Below are 23413 nucleotides of genomic sequence, written 5' to 3'. Positions count from 1 at the left end.
AGTTTACTTTAATGATAATTCAATTTAGTCCAATAACAGTACAATCCATTGAACGTGCTGTACTTCTTTCTGTCTTCTTTCCCGTCATACATTAAAAATGGTGCCTCCTGACTAGGGTTGGGAATCCTTAGAAATGTTCTGGTTCCACCTAACGGTTCCGGTTCCATTAAAATAATTAAACAACTATGAAAAAAAAAAAAGTGTTAAGGAAAAATGCACAATTCTCAACTTAATACTCAATGCTCAATACTGTTTGCCAACTTTTAAATTAAGTTGACAGTAAGTAATAATGTCAAGATTCAACGTATATTACCATATACAAAATTTCAGGTTCCGGTTCCATTTAAATTAACTATTATTATGTGTGGTTTTTTTTTTTCATTTATTTATTTTTACTATTTTACCTTCATTGAATGTAGTGTTGCTGGAAGGTAGTAAGTAATGTTATATAATGCTAGTCCACCAATCAGTTCAAAGTTGATGTTTTTTACACTACATTTTGCTTTTCAAGCAGGAATAAGCTGGTTGGCCAAATGGTCCCTTGAGAAGTGAGACACTTGTTCATTTCCCTAAATTAATGAACTATAAACTGTTATACTTATCACCATGTATACACACTATCCATAAAGCCCCTATTTTACAAATAATAATGCATTCAGGAGATGGTGTGATGCAATGAATGGTTTCCACATTTTCAAACATTTAAAATGCGTGAAAATAAATATTTCAAATATAACTCTTGAAATGACCTGTACACTAAATAATCTATCCCTCATGCTTCCATAACAATAGCAGTCTATTTATTTAGTGGTCCAAGTTGAAGTCATTATGTATATTAATGACAACACGGGATAAATATAATTTAATTTAGTGGCGAAAGGTGTTGCGCGATGTCGGTATATGTACTGTCAGACAAAACCACGTGCACAGTTATCAAAGGCACGAGTGCACGTCCATTCGTGGGAAACGTGTTCGGCAGTTAAAGGCACTATGCGGCGCGGCGAGTCTGTGGAGTGCATGTCATTGTAATGGAATGTGCTGAACTGTTTTCATAACCGAAACTTAGAAATTGCTCAGGGTTCCGGTTCTTTTAAAAAAAACAGAACTGGTTCTGAATAAGAACCGGTTCTCGGTTCCCAACCCTAGTCCTGACTGATGACAGAAGTCCTTCTGGCATGAACTGTTCCTTTAAGAGAAAGGAAAGTTTTAATTCTGTGGCCAGTTATATGGACAATTGAGTCTTCTACTCTTCTTGGCTCACCCTCTCTCTCTATGCCTTTATTTTTCTCTCCTTCTCTCTGTTTCATTTGGTTTGGGTCTAATGGCTCTGTGGAGGGAGTGAAGATGATGTCATGGTTTTCGTACATTTTTTTCTACCTTTTTTAGTCATAAAAACTGCTGAGGGTGGGGCATACTGACACACATGCTAGTTTTTAACACCCCCTCATTTTTGACCATCTTTAGCCCAGCTAGGCATACAGCTGCTAATGCTTCATAAATGAAGATGTGAGATATCAGATACAGTCCACGAACACCACTGGTATAAGGACAAAACTATGGTAAAATGGCCATTGTGAGATGCCAGTTTAAAGTTTGCTCAGTCAGAGCACTTGGCTGCAACCACAGGAACTCCTCTTGAGTTTAAGACGATGGCAGTGACATGATAAAGGCCCATAGGAAAATGGCAAACACTCATGGCCTTCAGTGCGTCATTGCGTTTTTAGTGCTTTTTATTTTTTTTTGAGAGAGAGAATCTTTATTTTTCTTCCTACAACTTAAACACTCCCTTTAAAAGTGATTAGATGTTTAAATACTTCCTCTTATGCAAGCTAAATAGGCAGAGACAACTATAATAAAGCCTTTATGGGTTAGTTACCTTAAATGTATAAATACTGTGTTTCTGTGACTCTACAATGACCAGTGGGGCAGTATTACCTGCTTGATGGGGCAGATTAGGGGCGTGCTTATGAAAGCCACGTTTTATTTTAGTTTTTCCATTTAATGGAAATTACACACTTTACCTTTAAATAGCAAGCATAGAATTACATTATATGAATTGATTAAAAGTATATGCAGATGATTAAGAGTTGATTAAAGTTTAAAGTTATGATTAAAGATTGAAGTTACTTTCTGGAACCTAATTTTGGTCAACATTTAATTGGGATTGATTTTTAAATGCATTTTTTTACATGTTTATATAAAATCGGTCATTGAAAAGTGTATTTGTGAACCTGGACCAAAACCAGTCATAAGGGTCAATTATTTTTAAATTTACACATCATCCAAAAGCTGAATAAATAATCTTTCCATTAATGTATGGTTTGTTAGGATAGGACACTATTTGGTTGAGATGCAACTATTTGAAAATCTGGAATCTGAGGGTGCAAAAAAATCTAAATATTAAGAAAATTACATTTAAAGATGTTCAAATGAAGTTTGTAGCAATGCGCATCACTACCCATGCTACTTATGACTGCTTTTGTGATCCAGGGTCACATTTGTGAAATTCTGTGCATTAAATTCTTTAGGTTTCATGATGTCAATCTTGTTACTTTTCTGAAGGTGTAGTTATATTCCAGCATGGACTAAAATAGTTTAATTTAGCCTGTGGTTCAAAAAGTGTGCTGTTCATTTTGCTTTGTAATGTCATCTTTAAGAAAAATAACTATTCAGTTTGCTTTTGACTTATATATATATATATATATATATATATATATAGTTATGCCCCTCTAAAGCACACGCACTGGGCGGATAAAAAAAAATTAAACTTCCTTGCACCAAACACACACACGTGCGCACAGAGTAAACACAGCAATGGTGGGGGAATAAAGGTGCTTTTGTCCGGTGGGGGGCTGGGCCATCTGGAGCGCTCATGAATGTTCACTTCAGTCCATTTAGACATCGCACCTCCCTGTGTACTTTCACAGCTCCTCTAAAAGAGGACGGAGGCATGGGTGGGGTCAGGATTGGGCGGATGGAGACAGCCAGTGAGATCATTGGAACACTGTGTGTGTGTGTGTGTGTGTGTGTGTGCTCTCTGCCCATAGCAGGCATGTAGTATTTGGACGGCACTGGCTAGGCTCTCCAACACCTTCGTTCTGAGAGCGTGAGACAAACTCTGTGAGCTGCTGGCTTCAGAATAAGGGTTTATTGCAGTGCGGCTGGAGTTTGTATGGCCCTGCTGCTTTTTGGGTCGGTAGTTTATTTGAGCAGGTTTCTGTGGGTTCTGCTAAAAAAGGTTGAGAAAGCGAGTCCTAACTATGTGTGTCTCTGTTTGTCTCTCACAGTCGTCTGGGGCTGCGGTGGAGAATGACCCGCTCGGGGCTCTTCCTTCAGGCTGGGGTAAGTCCTCCTTCACGCTTTATCTTCAGGTCAGGTGTCTTTAATGAGGTCACTGTGAGCTTTAGGAGTAGACAGTGGCCTGTAAACGGGGAGGCCAAAGTTGGCTGAAACATTCATGCTTTTCTACTTTAATATTTATAACTTTAGTACCGCATCATCTATGGATGTGTAGTAGATTTTGGTGGGTCTCTAAAATAAATGTAGCACCCGGCCGAAACCGCGTGGTCAATAGCAGTTGAATATAGGCCAAAACAGAGATGAAAATAAATTTGCAGCCATTTATTTTACTCACAAAGCAGCTATGCACATACATGTGGTAGTTAGGGTTAACATGGACTCAGCCGAAAAATAAACCTAAACAGGATGATCAGGACCCCAGAGTGAAGCAGAATCTGCCTAATCAATATCCTAATATATAAATAGCCAAGAAGTATAGTTTGGAGTTGAAATTATTGCTTGGGGCTCTGCAGTGATATGAAAGGTGTAGGAAATGGGTTGGTCAAAAGCACAGAACATTTTGTGTTTCAGGAAAAGCAGGCATGTGATAATTATTAAAAGTGTGTTTTTACTGTGATCTATTTAAAACCACACCTTAATATTTTTCATTAGTGGTTGCTTAAAATTAAAACTGTGTGGGTTTCCATATAAAAACATAACAAATATTGGTTAGAGAGAGAGCGGTCTTTCTGTTAAATACGGTGAAGGTTTTCTTTAGAGTTCAGCGATGTAACATTGTGAAATGGAGCTGGGAAACCTCTGCTATGAGAGGGTTAAAATGAGAGGGGGGGGGTCTGTAAAAGAGGGTGTTGTGTGAGCAGTAATGTGAGGGCTACTGTGTGCTCCTCAAACTACTCCTAATGAAAACAAGGTGTTAGTCGCGGAGGGAATGAGGGGGTTCTTCCGTCTTTCTCTGTGGAAAAGCAAAAGGCCAGCAGATTTTCTCTTTACTTTTTCAGTTTTTACATCGTTAAGTTTTCTTTCTGTCTGTTACACCCAATTGAAAATCTGAAAACTGAAACTGGAGAAGTTGTGCTGCTGAGATGCCCCACTGACTCGTCAGTTTTCAGATCTGACACTCTCGTCAGCCTATAGAGAGAAAAATCCCAATCCGTCCAAATCGGGAAGAAAAAGGTGAATAACAAGATAAATTAGGAAAAAAGCACTACAGTAAACTTGTTGAAAAGAAAAACAAATAACATAAGAATTATACAGTCAAACCAAAAATGATTCAGACACCAGATATAATTTTAGATTTTTATTTCTAGTGGGTGCAGTACACCATAGTTCATTTATGTCAGTGAGGATAGCAAAACAAAGTAAACTGTGACATCCAAAAATTCTTCATACAGTGGACTACTTGTAAAATTTGGGAGGAAAAATGATTCAGATGCTTTGACCTGAACATGTTTTGCTTAAGTGTTTTTCTTTATTTACTAATGCAACCTTTTTACACCACAGTCTGAACAAAATTAAGCAATTGGTTGAGCTTAATTAGTATTATCTAATTGTGTACTTAAGTTTAACAGCTGGCAGCTGTTCAACATAATTCATTACATACCTTTCTGTCAAAGTTATCTGACATTATCAAGAAGAATTAGTTTTTGACACAGTTCCACTCTGAGTTCTTCTCATATTTCATTACCATTTTCTAAACTATAGTGAATAAACGATGATAATGTGAGAAATAATATCTGAATAAATGTTGGTCTTTCCTTTAATGACCAGTTTAATATGAATGCTGAAAATATGCTTGTTATGTCTTCACCCAATAATAACATTACTTTCATATAATGCATATTTATTGCATAACCATTGTGTGCAAAAAAAAAAAGCATTTTTATCTTTGTCTTGGGCTTTGACTAAAACAACTTAAAGTAAAATTTTACAACAAGTTTTCATTAGTTAAAATTAGTTAATTATATTTGTTAAAACAAAATAAAATGTTACTAAATGTAATTTCTTTCCCTCAGAGAAACGTCAGGATAATGGAAGAGTGTACTATGTCAATCACAACACACGAACGACGCAGTGGGAGGATCCTCGAACCCAAGGGTAATCATGTCCTGCAGTCACATGACCCATGCGCTCCATAGCAAATGATCTGCAGACTGTGTGTCTTTGAGCGTCAATTTACCAATGTTGGGGAAGCTACTTTGAAAGTGCGAAGTTACGAATTATGAAGCTGTTCATAATTGTGCTCCAGTGCACTTTTGAAAATATAGTTGGCAACAATGCAAAGCTACATGCAGTAGGTGACTCAATTTCCAACTGGCGCTGAATAATGTCATGCCATGTAATGTGCCAAAAACAGCTGCAGTGGAACTTGACAGAAAAGCGGGCGAGAGTTGGCTAAAATTGTCAGCTTTAATCTGATTGGCTGATGGGCCTGCTGGCCCAGGATGTGTGTTCATCGCCCACTAGGAAACTAAGTCCTGGTTACTGTCAAAATCAGCGCTTCTGAGGAAGTCAGAATCTAGTCACTGGATATCCACAAGCATATGTCGCTTGTTATTGTGTAAGAAATGAACTGCTTTACATGTCAGTCAGAGGGCCACTTCCTGTCTAAGAGGGTGTGTTTTTTGCCATGCAGTGTGTATCACACTTTTTATGCCTAGTAGGGTTGTGACGGTGAGGAAGTTTTATCCACCGGATAATCGACATGTGACAACACCAGTAATAGCAGTATCACCAGGGGAGGGAAGGGATCGTTTTCCCTCTTTCCCTGGCTTTTCTTCACTTTTTAATAGCTTGTAAATGCTGTGCGCATTTAGCTGCAATTCTGCATCAATTGATAGAATGAACGACAACAAAACAGTACAATGACCAACTCGTTTATATTAAACATCGAATGTTTAATTAATTTGACAAAACTAATAAACATACATCATGCTATAGGCCAAATATAAAATAAGTAGTGCTGTAAAAAATAAATCACATCCAAAATAAAAGTTTTTGTTTGCATTATATATGTGTGTGTTATGTGTATATTTATTATGTATACATAAATACACACAGTGTTTTGAAAATATTTGTTTATATTATTCATATTGATTTAATTTATATTATATATATATATATATATACATACATACATACAATACACACAAATACAGTATATTATCTAAACAAAAACTTTTCTTTTGGATGCTATTAATCGCGATTAATAGTTTGACTACTAGAAATAACATATAAACCTACACAAAGTATAAATATGAGAAAAGAAAAGAAAATCGGCAAGCACGGTGGAATTAAATAAGATACGAATGTTTAAAAAAACAACTTTCTAAATCATCTTAGATAAATGGCCAAAGTCAACAGGTTTTAGGGCATCCAGAATAAATGTAGGTGCTTTTGCATTTAGCTTCTAAACTAAATCTTCCGCTGTCGTCTTGTCTTATTTTATCTCACCCTCCTCACGAGATAAAAGAAATCTGACTCCTGCTGCTGATCTATGCACACTGCAGTAATTGTATCCTCTGTTCTCTAACCGAACAAAATGAGTGATGTAACCGGTGTTGCGACTATCGCAGCAAGCCTAATGTGTAAAACTGCGCTATGTTTAAGTTAGCTGTCTGCTCAAACAAAACGAATACCACAACTCATCCACTGAAGCTGCAAAACATTCTTTGTTTGCTCATTTTTATTTTTACATTGTTTATTTGTTCATTGCGTCTTAGATTTTCCTGAAGCACGTCATGTAATGTAGTGTTAAGCGTCCAGCAGGGTGCGCTGCTCTCACTGCCCTCCTCCATTTGCAGGATGATCCAGGAGCCGCCCCTGCCGCCCGGCTGGGAGATGAAGTACACAGCAGAGGGGGTGCGATACTTTGTGGACCACAATTCTCGCACCACCACCTTTAAAGACCCCCGGCCAGGCTTTGAGTCAGGGTAAAGCTCACACACGCTATAGTTCAGACTGCATGCTCTGATTGTATGTGAAGGCCGGAGACAGATACTGTAGATCAAGCACCTGATGGAAACAGGTTCACAGCAGCTCTCCAGTTTGTGGACGCTTCTGAGCCACTCACATGGGTTTATTAGTATCTAGACAGCTGATGGTCGATGCAGTGTAGGTGTATGATTCATAAAGATTCAATTTCATATATATATAAACTATACATACTCTACCGGTCATTATTCCCAGTTTGGAATAATTATGATTTTACATGTTTTTTGATCTTATGCACACCATGGCTGCATTTCTTGATCACATATACAGTAAATACAGTAAAATTGTGAAATATTTGTATAATTTAAAATAACTATTCTATTTTAAAATATATTACGTTGTCATTTATTCCTGTGATGCAAAGCTGGATTTTTATTTCATTTTCAGTGTCACATGATCCTTCAGAAATCATTATATATTGATTTGCTGCTCAAGAACTGTTTGGTTTTAGAAAAAAAGGAAATAAATGAAAGACTAAAATAAATTTAATTGACTAAAAGTGACAGTAAAGACATCTATAATGTTACAAAAGATTTCTATTTCAAATAAATGCTGTTCTCCTGAACTTTGTCAGTGTTTCCACAAAAACATTAAGCAGCCAAAAACAACAAAAAAAAACCTGATAATACATTTACATTTACAATAATAATGAGCAACTCCGCATATTATAAAGATTTCTGAAGCATCATACGACATGGACAACTCAGCAAAAATTCAGCTTTGCCATTACGGCAATACATTGTTTTAAAATAGAAGTTATTTATTTTTGAATTGTAATAATATTTCACAATATTATAGTTGTACTGTATTCTTGATCAAATAAATGCAGCTTTGGTGAGAAGAAGAGACTTCATTAAAAACATGAATCCTAATTATTCACTTTTGACTTGTCATGTATAATTTGTTTATATTTTATATCCTCTCACAGAATATGAGTTATTTATTTCCTTTCCTTGTTTCTCTCTTGTTTCTTTCATACATCTCTTGTTGTTGTTGTCTCATTCCTCAGAGTTTCCCTCTTTCTAAACTGATCTGTCTTGTGCTTGTTAGCACAGCTGTGCAGCTCAACACAAGATTGAAAATAAAAACACTAGCTTCTCTAATATTTTTGTATTCTATCTATTTGTTTTCTTGTTATTTATCACACAATTAACAGTGGCAAAAAGGCCTGTTTTCTTTTTATTTATTATATAATGAAAATGAACAATAAAACACTAGCTATGTGTACTACGTTAGGCTAACTGAGACTTGTCATAGCACTTGCGTATCATTGCTCTTTTGAATGCTTCCATTGTCCTCGTCTGTAAGTCGCTTTGGATAAAAGCGTCTGCTGAATGACTAAATGTAAGACAAGCTGTATATGACAATGCGTTCTCTGATCTGAATCTTCACTGATGTGTCTCTTTGACCTGTTTATGGAAGCGGTGACTTTATTCTGCCGCTGGTAAAGTTTGTCCAGTCTTCACGGCTCATGTTGGTCACGTCTGAGGCACCTCACTCATGGAATAAATGACATCTGAAAGATCTCATAGTGCTTTGTTTGCGGTTTAGCTCAAGACAGGGTGGCTCTCCGGGTGCGTACGACCGCAGCTTCAGGTGGAAATATCACCAGTTCCGCTTCTTGTGTCACGTGAGTTGTTCCGATCGCTCTGGGTCTTGATTTAGTGCAACATTTTTGTCATTTAGCATCAGCAAGTTAATGTGTGACCTGCTTTTTCTTCTCTCTCTGCGCAGTCCAACGCGCTGCCCAGTCACGTGAAGATCTCTGTATCCCGACAGACTCTCTTTGAGGACTCATTTCAACAGGTGGGTCTTGATTTCAGGTCAGGATGATAACTACGTTTTCAGAATCATTCTAATTCTATGAGAACAGCGAAGTCCACACCATGAAATCACTTTCAAAGCTTTTACATGCAGCTGATGAATGATAAACATCCGTTCGACATTAAAGAGCTTGAGCTAAAGCTGGGCGCTAAGATCATTGTCTACTGGTGTAGATGCTAGTATAGTTGTAGTTAAAGGTCCCGTTCTTCGTGATCCCATGTTTTAAACTTTAGTTAGTGTGTAATGTTGTTGTTAGAGTATAAATAATATCTGTAAAATTCTAAAGCTCAAAGTTCAATGCCAAGGGAGATATTTTATTTAACAGAATTTGGCTACAAAAAACGACCCGTTTGGACTACATCCCTCTACTTCCTGCAGTAATGACGTCACTAAAACAGTTTTTTGACTAAGCTCCGCCCACATGAATACACAAAAAGGGGGCGTGGTCTTGTTGCGCTCCGACGGAGAAGAGGAAGAGCTGCGTTTGTGTTTGTCGCCATGTTGTCGAAACGCTGTTATTTTCATCTCGGAGTCCAGTCACCTTTGTTTGGGCTTCCCAGGGACGCTGTACTTAGAGATCAATGGTTACAATTTATGTTTAACTCGGTTCCCGAAAATTATAATCCACATGTAAAACTATGTGCAGCACATTTTGCTGAGGACAGCTTCCTCAATCTCAATCAGTTTAATGCTATTTTAATATTATTTAAGTTGGTGCGTGTAACAGTTTCTGTAACTTATTACACAAAGGGCAACGCTGTTTAGCTTTGTTAACTAGATGTTAGGGCTGTGCAAAAAAATCGAATGCGATGCGAAAATTTCTTTTAATTTTTTTTCCATATTCATTTTTCTGGATTCTGTTTTGCTCCTTTAAAAAAAAAAAAAAAATGTATCAATTAAAAAACCCTTCAGGGCTGATATAATTTTATTCTGACCTCCTGAGGTGGACAAGCATCATCTAAACAGTGTTTTCACATTTTAATTTTGCTGACACACCTTTATAATGAGAATCGTGTGGTGTTTCCTCTCAGATCATGAACATGAAGCCGTATGACCTCCGCCGGAGACTCTACATCATCATGAGAGGAGAGGAGGGACTGGATTACGGAGGAATAGCCAGGCAAGTTCAGTTTGAGCTCCTGTGGCTCCTGTCTCGCTGTTCGTCAGTGTTTCTGGTTTGGGGAGGCTGTGGTGTAACTCTGCTCGTTGGTGTCTGGACCTCATAGTTGTCTTCCTGTGTCTGTGTCTGTCTCCTGTGTCCTGTCAGTGGTTTTACCCTATGGTAGGTTACGTCATGCTGTTCTACCACAGGGTAGAACCACGGACCGGATGTCTGGAGGTGTCTGCGTCGACCAAACACCCCTGGGGTCAAAGGTCAGGGCTTGGGTTCTGTTGTACTGCGTATGATTTAATGTGTGTGTTTGTGCTGTCTTCATCTTCATGCCTTTATGTTGCACCTGCACCATTTTTTACTTACAAAATAAGCTGAAACTTCACTTTAGGTGGCATTTTCTTGTCTGGGAATTTCTTTAATTCTTATAAGTAGAAGTAAGTGCTGTCCATCAAATAGTGTTTCATTTGGTTTTCATTTTTAATAATTGTATTCTACAAAATGTTCACTTGTGACCCTGGACCACAAAACCAGTCATATGGGTCAATTTTTTGAAATTGATATTTTTACGTATGAATTGTGAATAAATCATCTTTCCATTGGCGTATGGTTTGTTAGGAGGACAATATTTGGATGAGATGCAACTATTTGAAAATCAGGAATCTGAGGGTGCAAAAAAAAAAAAGATCTAAATATTAAGAAAATCATCTTTAAAGTTGTCCAGATGAATTTATTAGCAATGCACATTACTAATCAAAAATTAAGTTTTGATATTTTTATGGTAGGAAATTTACTAAATATCTTTGTGGAATATAATCTTTACTTAATATCCTAATGATTTTTGGCATAAAAGAAAAAAATTCAAATGTTGACCTTTTGACCCATACACTGTATTGTTGGCTATTGCTACAAATATACCTGAGCTGTTTATGACTGCTTTTGTGTTTTGTGTTGTTCTCTCTGTACATTTTCTTCATTTGGTTTTGTTAGCGTCACTCACAAGTGACTCACAGAATTGATTGTGAGCCACTTGATTGAATGATTGTTAATTATTGTGCCTTTCTTTACAAAACTGAAATTGTTAAAAACATAACAGTTTTTTAATGAATGAGTTGAAGTGAATAGTGAAGGAAAGGCAGCCAAAATGTGTCCAGCAAACATAGATATTAACGTAACATACTGTGTATTAAAAGCGTCCCAGGATGCATCTCATGAAGTTGATTGACAGAATGCACAGAGTATGTAGAGGTGCACGTGGGTTATTTCATCGTTTTTATTAAATATTTCTGGATTGGTATTTCCTTTGCTGTTCTTTCCCATTACTCTCTTAAGTAGTTGTGTCTTTTCTAAAGAAACAGGCTTCTGTCAGGCCTCAAACAATTAAATGTTCCCTTTACTGTAAACATCTGTTGATTACTTTCAAAATCATTCCTGATTTCTAGTAATAAACTACATACAGATTTGGAAGTTTTCAAAGAATATTTTAGTAAAATTTGCCAACAGTGTATACGATAGTACAGTATATGGGAATACCTTTAGCTGGTAATGTGATGTTACTAACATTATGTTTTGTATCTGTCTGTAGGGAGTGGTTTTTCCTGCTGTCTCATGAGGTGTTGAACCCCATGTACTGTCTGTTTGAGTATGCCGGTAAAAACAACTACTGTCTACAGATTAACCCTGCTTCCTCCATCAACCCCGACCACCTCACCTACTTCCGCTTCATCGGCCGCTTCATTGCCATGGTGAGACCACCTTAAGACTAGTAGCTTCCCCCTGCATTAAAATAAACTGTGTGTGTGTGTGTGGATGGTTGTGATCATTGTGTTTTGATATAGTGACTGGTCTTAATTGAGATCTGGACTGAACACAAGCAGTTCCTCTCATGCCCTTCAAGAGCAATACAGAATATCTTATAGATTCTCTATGCTGTGTGTTACATTTTTTTCTCAGCCCTTGTGTTTCTCCTGTTTTGTGTGACAGACTCGGGGTGCCTGTGTTTTTTTTGGAGATCATTCCCACAGTTCTGTGCTGTTGCATTAAACTGTTGCTGAACCTTTAGAACACAGAAGCATATTTCTGTGTGCTTTGAAGTCTTTATATAGAGTGAATGAGAAGAGAATTTAAGAAAAGCAAAACTGAGTATTGAATGATGTTACTTAGAGGCAAATTCAAGGGACAAGAATCCTCAGTGTTGTGAATGTTTACATGCATGTTATTTGTGAATGATTGGAATTTATAAGTACACACACATTTAACTATCAAATCTGAGGTTTACAAGGAAGATCCATTCTGTGTGAAAATGGAACTGAATATACTCATAAATGTTCCATGATTTTGACATCACGGTTGTATGATAATATACCACACTTTTAAATTACAGACGAGTTTAGCATCACAGTCCAGATACACTTAGAAGCATACATATAAGTCCTCTTACATTAGTTTTAGATTTTTTTTTGTCTCTTAAGTATTATATAGCACTATATTTTTTGTGATCTATATAACACAGATCACAAAAAATAATGAAGCATTTCTAAGAAAATGTTATGGTTTCGTTTATTGAAGGTTAAACTGTTATCGGGACAAACATTTATTTATGGTGACCTTTAAAATGGCTACCAACAGTACAGCAGAATTGCCCTAATGACTCTTAAAATTGGACTTGATACAATGCAAACACATTTTTAAAAGACATGAATACTTATAATAGCCAATAGTTCACCCTTCAGCTATGATGTCGTACTGTATTTGGAGCACTAGAAACAGATTAATCCTCCGTATGTGTGAAATCTTGCATGCTGCAAGAAAAAAAAGTTGGTCCTTAAAATTTAAACTGGATTGGATGAAAATCAACTGTTAATTATACATGACTGAACAATTGATGAATCCCTAGCTGATGCATGGATTTGTTCTTGAAATTAATTTTAAATTAGAAATATTCAATGTGGTCTCAATAAATTCAAGCTTATAAAAGATGCATTCATAATAATTCTAAAATAATATGCAAAATCCTTTTTAAATTAGATTTAGATACTAATGAATATTGTTGGACATGTCATTCCCAGGAGTAATTACATCAACATTAACAGTTCTATTTCTTCATTAAATGTGTTACACCTGTGTGTGTGGATCAATAATTGTAATTGTATCTCAATAAATTAGAATGTCATGGAAAAGTTAACTTATTTCAGTAATTCAACTCAAATTGTGAAACTCAAATTGTATTAAATTCAGTGCACACAGACTGAAGTAGTTTAAGTCTTTGGTTCTTTTAATTGTAATGATTTTGGCTCACATTTAACAAAAACCCACCAATTCATGATCTCAACAAATCAGAATATGGTGACATGCCAATCAGCTAATCAACTCAAAACACCTCCAAAGTTTTCCTGAGCCTTCAACATGATCTCTCAGTTTGGTTCACTAGGCTACACAATCATGGGGAAGACTGCTGATCTGACAGTTGTCCAGAAGACAATCATTGACACCCTTCACAAGGAGGGTAAGCCACAAACATTCATTGCCAAAGAAGCTGGCTGTTCACAGAGTGCTGTATCCAAGCATGTTAACAGAAAATTGAGTGGAAGGAAAAAGTGTGGAAGAAAAAGATGCACAACCAACCGAGAGAATCGCAGCCTTATGAGGATTGTCAAGCAATATCGATTCAAGAATTTGAGTGAACTTCACAAGAAATGGACTGAGGCTGGGGTCGAGGCATCAAGAGCCACAACACACAGACGTGTCAAGAGATTTGCTGAACCACAGGCAATATCAGAGGCGTCTTACCTGGGCTAAGGAGAAGAAGAACTGGACTGTTGCCTAGTGGTCCAAAGTCCTTTTTTCGGATGAGAGCAAGTTTTGTATTTCATTTGGAAACCAAGGTCCTAGAGTCTGGAGGAAGGGTGGAGAAGCTCATAGCCCAAGTTGCTTGAAATCCAGTGTTAAGTTTCCACAGTCTGTGATGATTTAGGGTGTAATGTCATCTGCTGGTGTCAGTCCATTGTGTTTTTTTGAAAACCAAAGTCACTGCACCCGTTTACCAAGATATTTTGGAGCACTTCATGCTTCCTTCTGCTGACCAGCTTTTCGAAGATGCTGATTTCACCATATCAAATATCAATCCTTATCAAAGAGGGGCCATCTCCACAATATATAACACCTTTCTCACATGTTACCCCTTGGCTTCTGATAGTCTGTGGATTACTTGGGCTAGGGATCTTAATATAGAGACAGAGACATGGCAGTCGATGCTGCGACAAGTGTCATCTAGAACCAGCTAATCTAACTCATATGTTCTGGACCTGTCCTGCTTTATTTCTTTTCTGGGACTTTGTTTTTGACTAGCTTTCAGCTATCACTTCTGTTAATATCCATGCCTCTCCACTAATTGGCTTGTTTGGAGTTCTACCTCCTGTTGCCGTCTCATTTCACTGAGTTGGTAGCTTTTCTTACACTAATAGCGAGATGTTGTATTTTGATGAACTGGAAGGGTCCTCGTGTTCCTTCTCATACTCTGTGGATAAAAGATGCCTTATTTTTTGTCAAATTGGAAAAAAATTAAACATTGCCTTCGTGGCTCCATGGTTAAATGTAAAAAAAATATGGTTTCCCTTTTTCAAGCATGTTAAATCTTTGCAGCTGGATGCAGTCTCAATTGACTGACTGTCCACCCACCCTGTACTATCAGTGTTGGCTATCCAGGTGAAGAACTGGTATTGTCGTTAGGAACGCACATTTATTTTCTAATTTTTGGGGTTACTCAACTTTACTTTCTGTACCTAAGGCTGACTTTTTCCTATGTCTGTATCATGACATAAAGTTCTGTTACTTATACTATATTGGATACTATACTAAACTTGTTAGTACTGTGAGGGATTTTGTGCTGGTATCTTTGTATTTTTTTTTTTTCTCTAGATTATACATTTTTGTTTTTATATTGAGTTTTTATCTCTGTCGTTGTGAAAAATTTAATAAATAAATCATATATATATATACACACCTTCTCATTCAAAGAGTTTTCTTTATTTTCATGACTATGAAAATTGTAGAGTCACACTGAAGGCATCAAAACTATGAATTAACACGTGTGGTGTTAATTATATACGGAATTATATACATAACAAAAAAGTGTGAAACAACTGAAAATATGTCATATTGTAGGTTCTTCAAAGTAGCCACCTTTTGCTTTGATTACTGCTTTGCACACTCTTGGCATTCTCTTGATGAGCTTCAAGAGGTAGTCACCTGAAATGGTCTTCCAACAGTCTTGAAGGAGTTCCCCGAGAGATGCTTAGCACTTGTTGGCCCTTTTGCCTTCTGTCTGCGGTCCAGCTCACCCCTAAACCATCTCGATTGGGTTCAGGTCCGGTGACTGTGGAGGCCAGGTCATCTGGCGCAGCACCCATCACTCTCCTTCTTGGTCAAATAGCCCTTGATGCCTTCAGTGTGACTCTACAATTTTCATAGTCATGAAAATAAAGAAAACTCTTTGAATGAGAAGGTGTGTCCAAACTTTTGGTCTGTACTGTATATATTTAAAAAGATGCCGATTTCATTTTCCAGCAGGATTTGGCACCCGCCCACACTGCCAAAAGCACCAAAAGTAGGTTAAATGACCATGGTGTTGGTGTGCTTGACTGGCCAACAAACTCACCAGATCTGAACCCCAGAGAGAATCTATGGGTTATTGTCAAGAGGAAGATGAGAAACAAGAGACCAAACAATGCAGATGAGCTGAAGGCCACTGTCAAAGAAACCTGGGCTTCCAGACCACCTCAGCGTTGCCACAAACTGATCACCTCCATGCCACGCTGAATTGAGGCAGTCATTAAAGCAAAAGGAGCCCCTACCAAGTATTGAGTAAATACACATACTCTCCAGAAGGCCAACAATTCACTAAAAATATTTTTTTTCATTATTATTATTGGTCTTATGAAGAATTCTAATTTGTTGGTAGGTTTTTGTTAAATGTGAGCCAAAATTACCACAAATTAAAGAACCAAAGACTTGAACTACTTCAGTCTGTGTGCATTTAATTTATTTCATACACAAGTGTCACAATTTGAGTTGAATTACTGAAATAAATGAACTTTTCGACGACATTCTAATTCATTGAGATACACGTGTGTATGAAGAAAAGACTGGACAAAAGGTTGTCTAATAACCAAACATGTCTTAATCCCTTCTTCTCCATCATCCTGCCATATATCATAATAGGGGAAGAAAAGACTTGAAATACTATTATTTGTTTTATGACCTTTGACCTGTGATCGGCTCTCTGCAGGCATTGTATCATGGGAAGTTCATTGACACAGGCTTCACTCTGCCGTTTTACAAGCGCATGCTTAACAAGAAACCCACCCTGAAAGACCTGGAGTCCATCGACCCTGAGTTTTACAACTCCATCATGTGGGTCAAGTGAGTATCAAGACTGCGGACTGCACTCACTAACATCAATCAAGCAGTTCTGTGACAAACACGACTTTGATGCTGATGTGTGTTCACAGAGAGAATGATTTGGAAGAGTGTGGCGTGGAGCTGTACTTCGCTCAGGACATGGAGATTTTGGGCAAGGTGACAACACACCAGCTGAAGAACGATGGAGAAAATGAACTCGTCACACAGGACAACAAAGAGGAGTACATTAGGTACAGCTGCCCCATGATACCAGTATCACTGGTCAATTAATCAGATGCCTTTATCCAATGAGAAGTTTTTTTTTTTATGTTGGAATGCTTATCTAATTCCAGTTCAGTATGCAACTCCAGTATAAGAGTCTGTTTGAGAAACCTGTTTGATAATAGTCATTATTTTTAATGATAATAGTCTGGTGCTGCTAGTGATGCAGAAACTCCACACATTTAAACACCTTTGTTCAACTTTTCTTGTGTCTTTTAAAGGGTTCATGAACTGTCTCTGTGCCTCTTAGGTCCCTTTATAATGTTATCAAGATTTTTACATTAAAAAAAAAAAAAAAAAACATAGTTTTGAATTAATAATATATTTTTTGTCCTGTTTATAACTCCACTCATCAGAATGCTCTATTTGAAAAGATGTGGAGGATTGTAGACTCGGAAGTAAACACCCAATGATATGATTGGCTAATAGTTGTGTATGTTTGACAGCATACATCCTTCACACATGTCAAAAATGCATATCAATACATATCCAACGATCTGTTTAACAGACAGAAATAGTAATAATGTAATGAAAACAGTTACTCACACGTAACAGGGGTTGATCTTTTGTGGAGGTGGTAGTTATCCACACTGTTACATCATATAGTAGAACATTCCACAAGCTGTCGTTTTGGCAGACTGCCTTCAATATAAGCTGTTTTTAGTCTAAATGTGGACGCTAATATCATTGTTTATAGTTATCGTTCTTGGTGTGAACGGGGCTTAACGAGAAACTTTTGAGTTCTGAAACTTACAGGATTTTTTATAGTACAATGGCCTCTTATGTCAAAAGATCAAGGCAATGTGGTTTCTCAGTTCATGACCCCTTTAAAATGGATTGTTCCTTTACCAGTGATCTGAAACGTGTCGCGTGTTTTTCCTGCAGTCTGCTCACTGATTGGCGCTTCACACGCGGGGTGGAGGAGCAAACGAAAGCCTTCCTGGATGGGTTCAATGAAGTTGTGCCTCTGGAATGGTTGCGTTATTTTGATGAGAAAGAGCTGGAGGTGGGCGTTTAAGTATTTTTAGCAAGGGCTTGACATAAATTGTAATTAAAAAAACCATGTCTATATAGAGACACAAACATTGAGGAAATGATGTGAATAACCTGGTTTTGGGCAGTGTGGTTAAGTTTGGACTTGTTTTAGGCGTACTGATGTTATCTTTATCAGGTTATGAGGTTGATGGTATGTGATTTTGTTTCTTGCTCCAGCTCATGTTGTGTGGGATGCAGGAAATCGATCTGAACGACTGGCAGAAGAGCACCATCTATCGGCATTATACCAAAAACAGCAAGCAGATCCACTGGTTCTGGCAGGTAATTCACACCTTCAGCCTCAGGTGTTTTTATGCACTCACAGCTACTGCTCCTGTCTCTGTCTTTTTAATATACAGTATATATTTCATTATGTGTCACACAGGTGGTAAAGGAAATGGACAATGAAAAGAGAATTCGCCTCCTGCAGTTTGTCACAGGAACTTGTCGCCTGCCGGTTGGAGGCTTTGCAGAACTGATAGGTAGAGTTGTAATATCAGTTATAATGTACCACATACACAAAAGATCCATGTGTCATACAATACTGTATGACATTACTTCATGCTATATATATTATAGAGATAAAGCTTTATATTTTACATATAATTTTGTTCACAGAAAGGAAACTCAAATGGCAGAAAGCGACATTCTATTTGTTTATTTTACAAAAGCACAATGTTTTGTTTTTATTGTAAGTATACTCAAATAAAAGTAGATCTTTTACAGTGATGCATTATTAATGAGACAATAAATGAAGAATGTTTAAAGTCGATGTTGCTGGTAAAAAGAAACAGTTAAAGTGATCGCGCCAGCACACGTACACACACACTGACACAAAACATATCAGTTCCAGCATTGCTAACTTGACAGTGTAGTTGTTGCTTTATCAAAATAAATCAGCCTATGTGTCACCGTTGGAATGCGACTGAAGATCATAACCTATAATTTACATAATAAATAATAGTTTCGACTTCAGAAACATTGCAAATATGAAAATATTATGGAATATTTGGATTTGTGCCGAATGAGAGAGGTAGGATACACGGGCAACAAGTGTAGTAATCAAAGATGATTATATTGTATAGATGATAGCCAGAGATGTTGTCATCAATTATTGCTCTTCACATGTGACCTGAGTTCTGTCCTCGCTGTACATATTCGGTGTTTGGAAGTGTAAATCGTTTTAATAGTTCCTCTTTTGATGATCATGTTGTTTAGGAAGTAACGGGCCACAAAAGTTCTGCATAGACAAAGTGGGGAAGGAAACCTGGCTGCCTAGAAGTCACACTTGGTGAGGGCTCTAAATCTGAAAGACAAGTACAAAATAACTCTTTTCACAGAAGTGTGTTTGTACTTATTTGTTGCTCCTGCTTTACGATTACAGCTTTAATCGTCTGGATCTGCCACCCTATAAGAACCTGGAGCAGCTCAGAGAAAAACTTCTGTTCGCTATCGAAGAAACTGAGGGATTCGGACAAGAGTGACGAGGCTGATTATATCTCAGCATAGAAGGGACAGGACCAGCAAAATAATTTATTTTGAATAGGCCATTAATGTGGACTGAATGAACAGACTGTTGATTAGACTAACAGAAAATTTGCAATTCAAACACTAGTTCACCTAAAAATGGAAACTCGCCTCATTTATTCACCCTTACGTCATTTTAAACAGATGATGTTATTTTTCTGTGCAACACAAAGGACGAATTTTGAAAAGAGCTGCATAAAGATTCTTCAAACTTCAACGTTTGTCTTCCACTGAATAAATAATAGCATATTGGTATGTAATGACATGAGGATGAGCGAACAGCAGCTTCATTTTTTGGGTTAACTTTACTTTTAATCAGCAGAGCAGAGACACTGATGGATCAGCAGCAGATAAATAATTTGTTTGAATGTAATAGTTCAGTTGGTAAATTCAGGGGATGATGATTTCACCTTACATTTCTATGCAGAGAAAGCAATGCAAATTATGACACGGTTCACAGCATAACCAGTTTTATAAATCAGGTCCAAATATATTCCCTAAATTGTCTAAATCAAAATATAATCAATCCTGATTTTCCAGTGTGAGGTGAAATTCTCAAACTCCCTGCTTATTATGCAGCATCCAATACAGAAATATTACTTGTACTAATAAAATAAACCGCAGCAAATCTTCAATTGCAGATGTCATGGGCCGCAGAGCTGTCATATCAGTGTGTGTATATGGACTAGAAGACCACTGAGAGGATAGAGAAAATAATTGTTTTAAAGAGAATGAGCAGACGGGATTTCATTATTTTTTGACATGCCATGCTACACTGTATATAGTTGAAATAAAATCCAGTCATGGACTGTAAACGCATAGTCTGTGGATCATTTTAAATGTAAAAAAAAAGCTTTCAAATCTCGAGTTCAGTACCATATGAACAAGCAACTTGATTTTTTTTTTTTACAAGTTTATTTTGAATTAAAATGGAAATTATATGGGAGCACATTCTGCCTGTGCAGCAGGGATATAGTGTGAAGATTTGAAATGTGTGCATTTACCTTAAATTGTGATTCCCATAATCACTAAAGGACAATCTACTCTTATGCTCTAAAATCCTCAGATTTGGAATTGTGCATTTCTATGACAACACTATTGATGCAGAAATGAATCTGTGTAAGGGGGGGGGGGGGGGGGGGGGGGTATTTATAGGTTTTTTTCAAGGATGTGAATGCTTTCTTAAGTTGGAATCAAATAATTTCAACATGGTGTGAATGCACCTTGATAGGATTTTACTTGATGATCCTCAGAGCAGCCTTGGGTCCGTAGATAAAAAATAAAATAAAAATAGATTTAAAAAATGTAAATGTTTTAACAGTTCAAGTATGCAGTTTGAAGACTTGTTTTGTTTTTTATTCAGAAGTGCCATTATTTTCATTTTCAGGTTAAATATTCTGTAATTACTCGAAGTGCTTATGATAAAATTCAGGATTTCAGATAATTTATTATGCAGCACATTTTTCAAGTTATGTTCAGCTCTAAAATATATATCAGTTAAATATTGTTCTTTTGTGGAGAAAAACTGTCCAGTGTTTTGTATATATAGCTCTTTATCTATTTTACAGAAATGAGCCTGTGGATATTTTAAAATGTATATGGCATTTATGTAAAGTGTAAAAATCTTTTCAAATGTCTATGTTTACTTGATTAATATCTAAAATTAGCAAGTTTAAACATCAAAAGTGTTTACAGACAATATAAATATAGCCAATTATATTGTCAAAAATATGACGTTAGAAACATTGTCCTGAAACGATGCGCCATGTGTGTCTGTACGGACTCTTATTTTGAAATCTGTCGTTTTCTTCTGCTCTGGGCGCAAGACTTCTGCCAAAGACACAAGAAAACACATGAAAAGCACATTTATGACCCACTACATTTACATTTCAATTCATAATCCGAAAGGGATATCTAAGTGTTAGTATATTATTAATGCATCCATAGTAATGTTGTAAAAACACATACTCTCATTGTAAATGTCTGCTGTTCATGCATAGCTACAGATCATGTCCTGATGAAATAGCCAGCTTGTGTTATAATCACTTCAGTAAACTGCCTAAAAGAGGAAAGCCAGAGGAGGGCAGAGAGTGGACTCGGGCTGCTGTGATTCTGCTGACTGACAGTTCAGAGCAGAAGACAGGTCAGAAACACAGAAATCAATTCAAAATTATATGAAAACTGCAAAATGCCCTTCTAACCATTTGCTCACAGTTCACAAGCAGGTAGTGTCTTTGGGGACCGGCAGCAAATGCATCGGCCAATCTGCCATGAGCATGAAGGGTAAATGTCAAAAACACTTTGCACAAATGCAAACCTAAATGTGCATCCCCATATATTGAGTATATTGTGCTGATTTGCAGGTGATATTCTGAATGACAGTCATGCTGAGCTTATTTCTCACAGGAGATGTGTCAGGTAATTTATTTCATCTGACAGTGCTTCATTGCATTAGTCATGCGTTCACAAACCAAACCCCAACTGCGTCTGAGATCTTTTGTAGCTTACACACACACACACACACACACACACTGTAACCATATCTTATGGGCATATATAATGGATTTATGTGTTTACACATCTATGTTTGTACATGGATTTCACATTCATCAAGCGGATGTTATGTCCTGTAACCTTTCTTCTAAAGGGCTGAACATGTTCAAATGAAGGGGATCTGCCGTGAGCAATAGCCATCAATCAATACATTGTATGGGTCAAAATTATTGATTTTTCTTTTATGCCAAAAATCATTAGGATATTAAGTAAAGATCATGTTCCATGAAGATATTTTTTAAATTTCCTAAATAAATATATCAAAACTTTGATTCAAACATTTGATTCCAAAAAAAAAAAAATTTGTTTACATAATATATGTGTGTGTATTGTGAATATATATATTTAATGATATATTAAATAGATTTATATATTCATAACATATTTTTCTGAAATGTATAAATACGTGTGTATTTATATATACATAATAAATATACACAGAAAAAAAACGTTTTTTTTTTTTGATGATTTTAATTTGTATATATATATATATATTAAATACTAAATATTGATGTTAAAGGGATACTCCACCCCAAAATGAACATTAGTTTGACATGCCAACTGTAATGTTATGAAGCGACGAGAATACTTTTTTATATGCAAAGAAAATAATGACTTTATTCAACAATTGGTCTCCTCTGTGTCTCTCCGCATCACGGTTAACCCACTGATGGCAGATGGACTATTCTGAAGATGTTTTTCATATTCTTCTGGAGCTTGACAGTGTAAGTTACTTGGCAGTCTATGGGACAGTCACAAGCCTCCCGGTTTTCATCCAAAACATCTTCAGTTGTGTTCCGATGACGAACAAAGCTTTTACTGGTTTGAAACGACATGGAGGTCAGTGATTAATGACAACATTTTAATTTTGGGGTGGAGTATCCCTTTAAATTAAAAAGGTTCTGTGCCTTATACTACCAGTCAAATGAGTTTCTAGTTTTTTATTACTTACCATTTTAGTAAAAATAGTCATCAAAATTATAATAAAAGTGTACAACAAATGAAAATGATCAGTCATTTCGTTACAGTTGAAGAATTCATACAAAAATCTAAGGGCTAAAAATAGCATATCTAGTACTGCCCTACATACGTATATACAGACAGTCACTGATCATCAGGGAAGCAACACAAGGTTTCTCTTGAGTTTTTTTTTTATGGCATTGAAGTTTTGTGGTAATTTTGAGTCACATCTCACTGGTAAAAGAGCGGTTCGAGTGGAAACAAATGAAATTTCTGGTTAAGCATTTACAGACGACCTGTATCCTGTATGTCTAGTAGACTGAAACTTGACAGATACAGCACAAGTGTTATTTAGTCATGCGTTAAGTCAAGTTTCAGTCTACTAGACATACAGGATACAGGCCGTCTGTAAATGCTTAAATGTTTTTTGGA

At 36.7% G+C, this 23413-nt stretch overlaps 1 protein-coding gene across 1 annotated transcript in view; it reads left to right on the top strand.

Annotated features, from left to right (window-relative positions):
* The window catches only part of LOC132125449 (NEDD4-like E3 ubiquitin-protein ligase WWP2), a 32814-nt gene extending 12531 nt beyond the window's left edge, over nt 1–20283 (top strand). Inside the window, exons 6-19 of the mRNA XM_059536882.1 lie at nt 3288–3342; nt 5313–5394; nt 7101–7229; nt 8842–8920; nt 9025–9096; nt 10146–10238; nt 11815–11970; nt 16512–16645; nt 16735–16875; nt 17792–17912; nt 18119–18223; nt 18327–18423; nt 19160–19232; nt 19326–20283. Coding sequence (XP_059392865.1) covers nt 3288–3342; nt 5313–5394; nt 7101–7229; nt 8842–8920; nt 9025–9096; nt 10146–10238; nt 11815–11970; nt 16512–16645; nt 16735–16875; nt 17792–17912; nt 18119–18223; nt 18327–18423; nt 19160–19232; nt 19326–19425 — 1437 coding nt within the window. The 3' untranslated portion in view covers nt 19426–20283. The remainder of the gene's footprint in view (nt 1–3287; nt 3343–5312; nt 5395–7100; nt 7230–8841; nt 8921–9024; nt 9097–10145; nt 10239–11814; nt 11971–16511; nt 16646–16734; nt 16876–17791; nt 17913–18118; nt 18224–18326; nt 18424–19159; nt 19233–19325) is intronic.
* The last annotated feature ends 3130 nt before the right edge of the window (nt 20284–23413 follow it).

This window comes from Carassius carassius, chromosome 43 (assembly GCF_963082965.1).
Source record: "Carassius carassius chromosome 43, fCarCar2.1, whole genome shotgun sequence".
In the NCBI taxonomy this organism is placed as follows: domain Eukaryota; kingdom Metazoa; phylum Chordata; class Actinopteri; order Cypriniformes; family Cyprinidae; genus Carassius; species Carassius carassius.
Note: the sequence above shows the minus strand (reverse complement) of the source record. Positions and strands in the feature narration are given on the sequence as shown.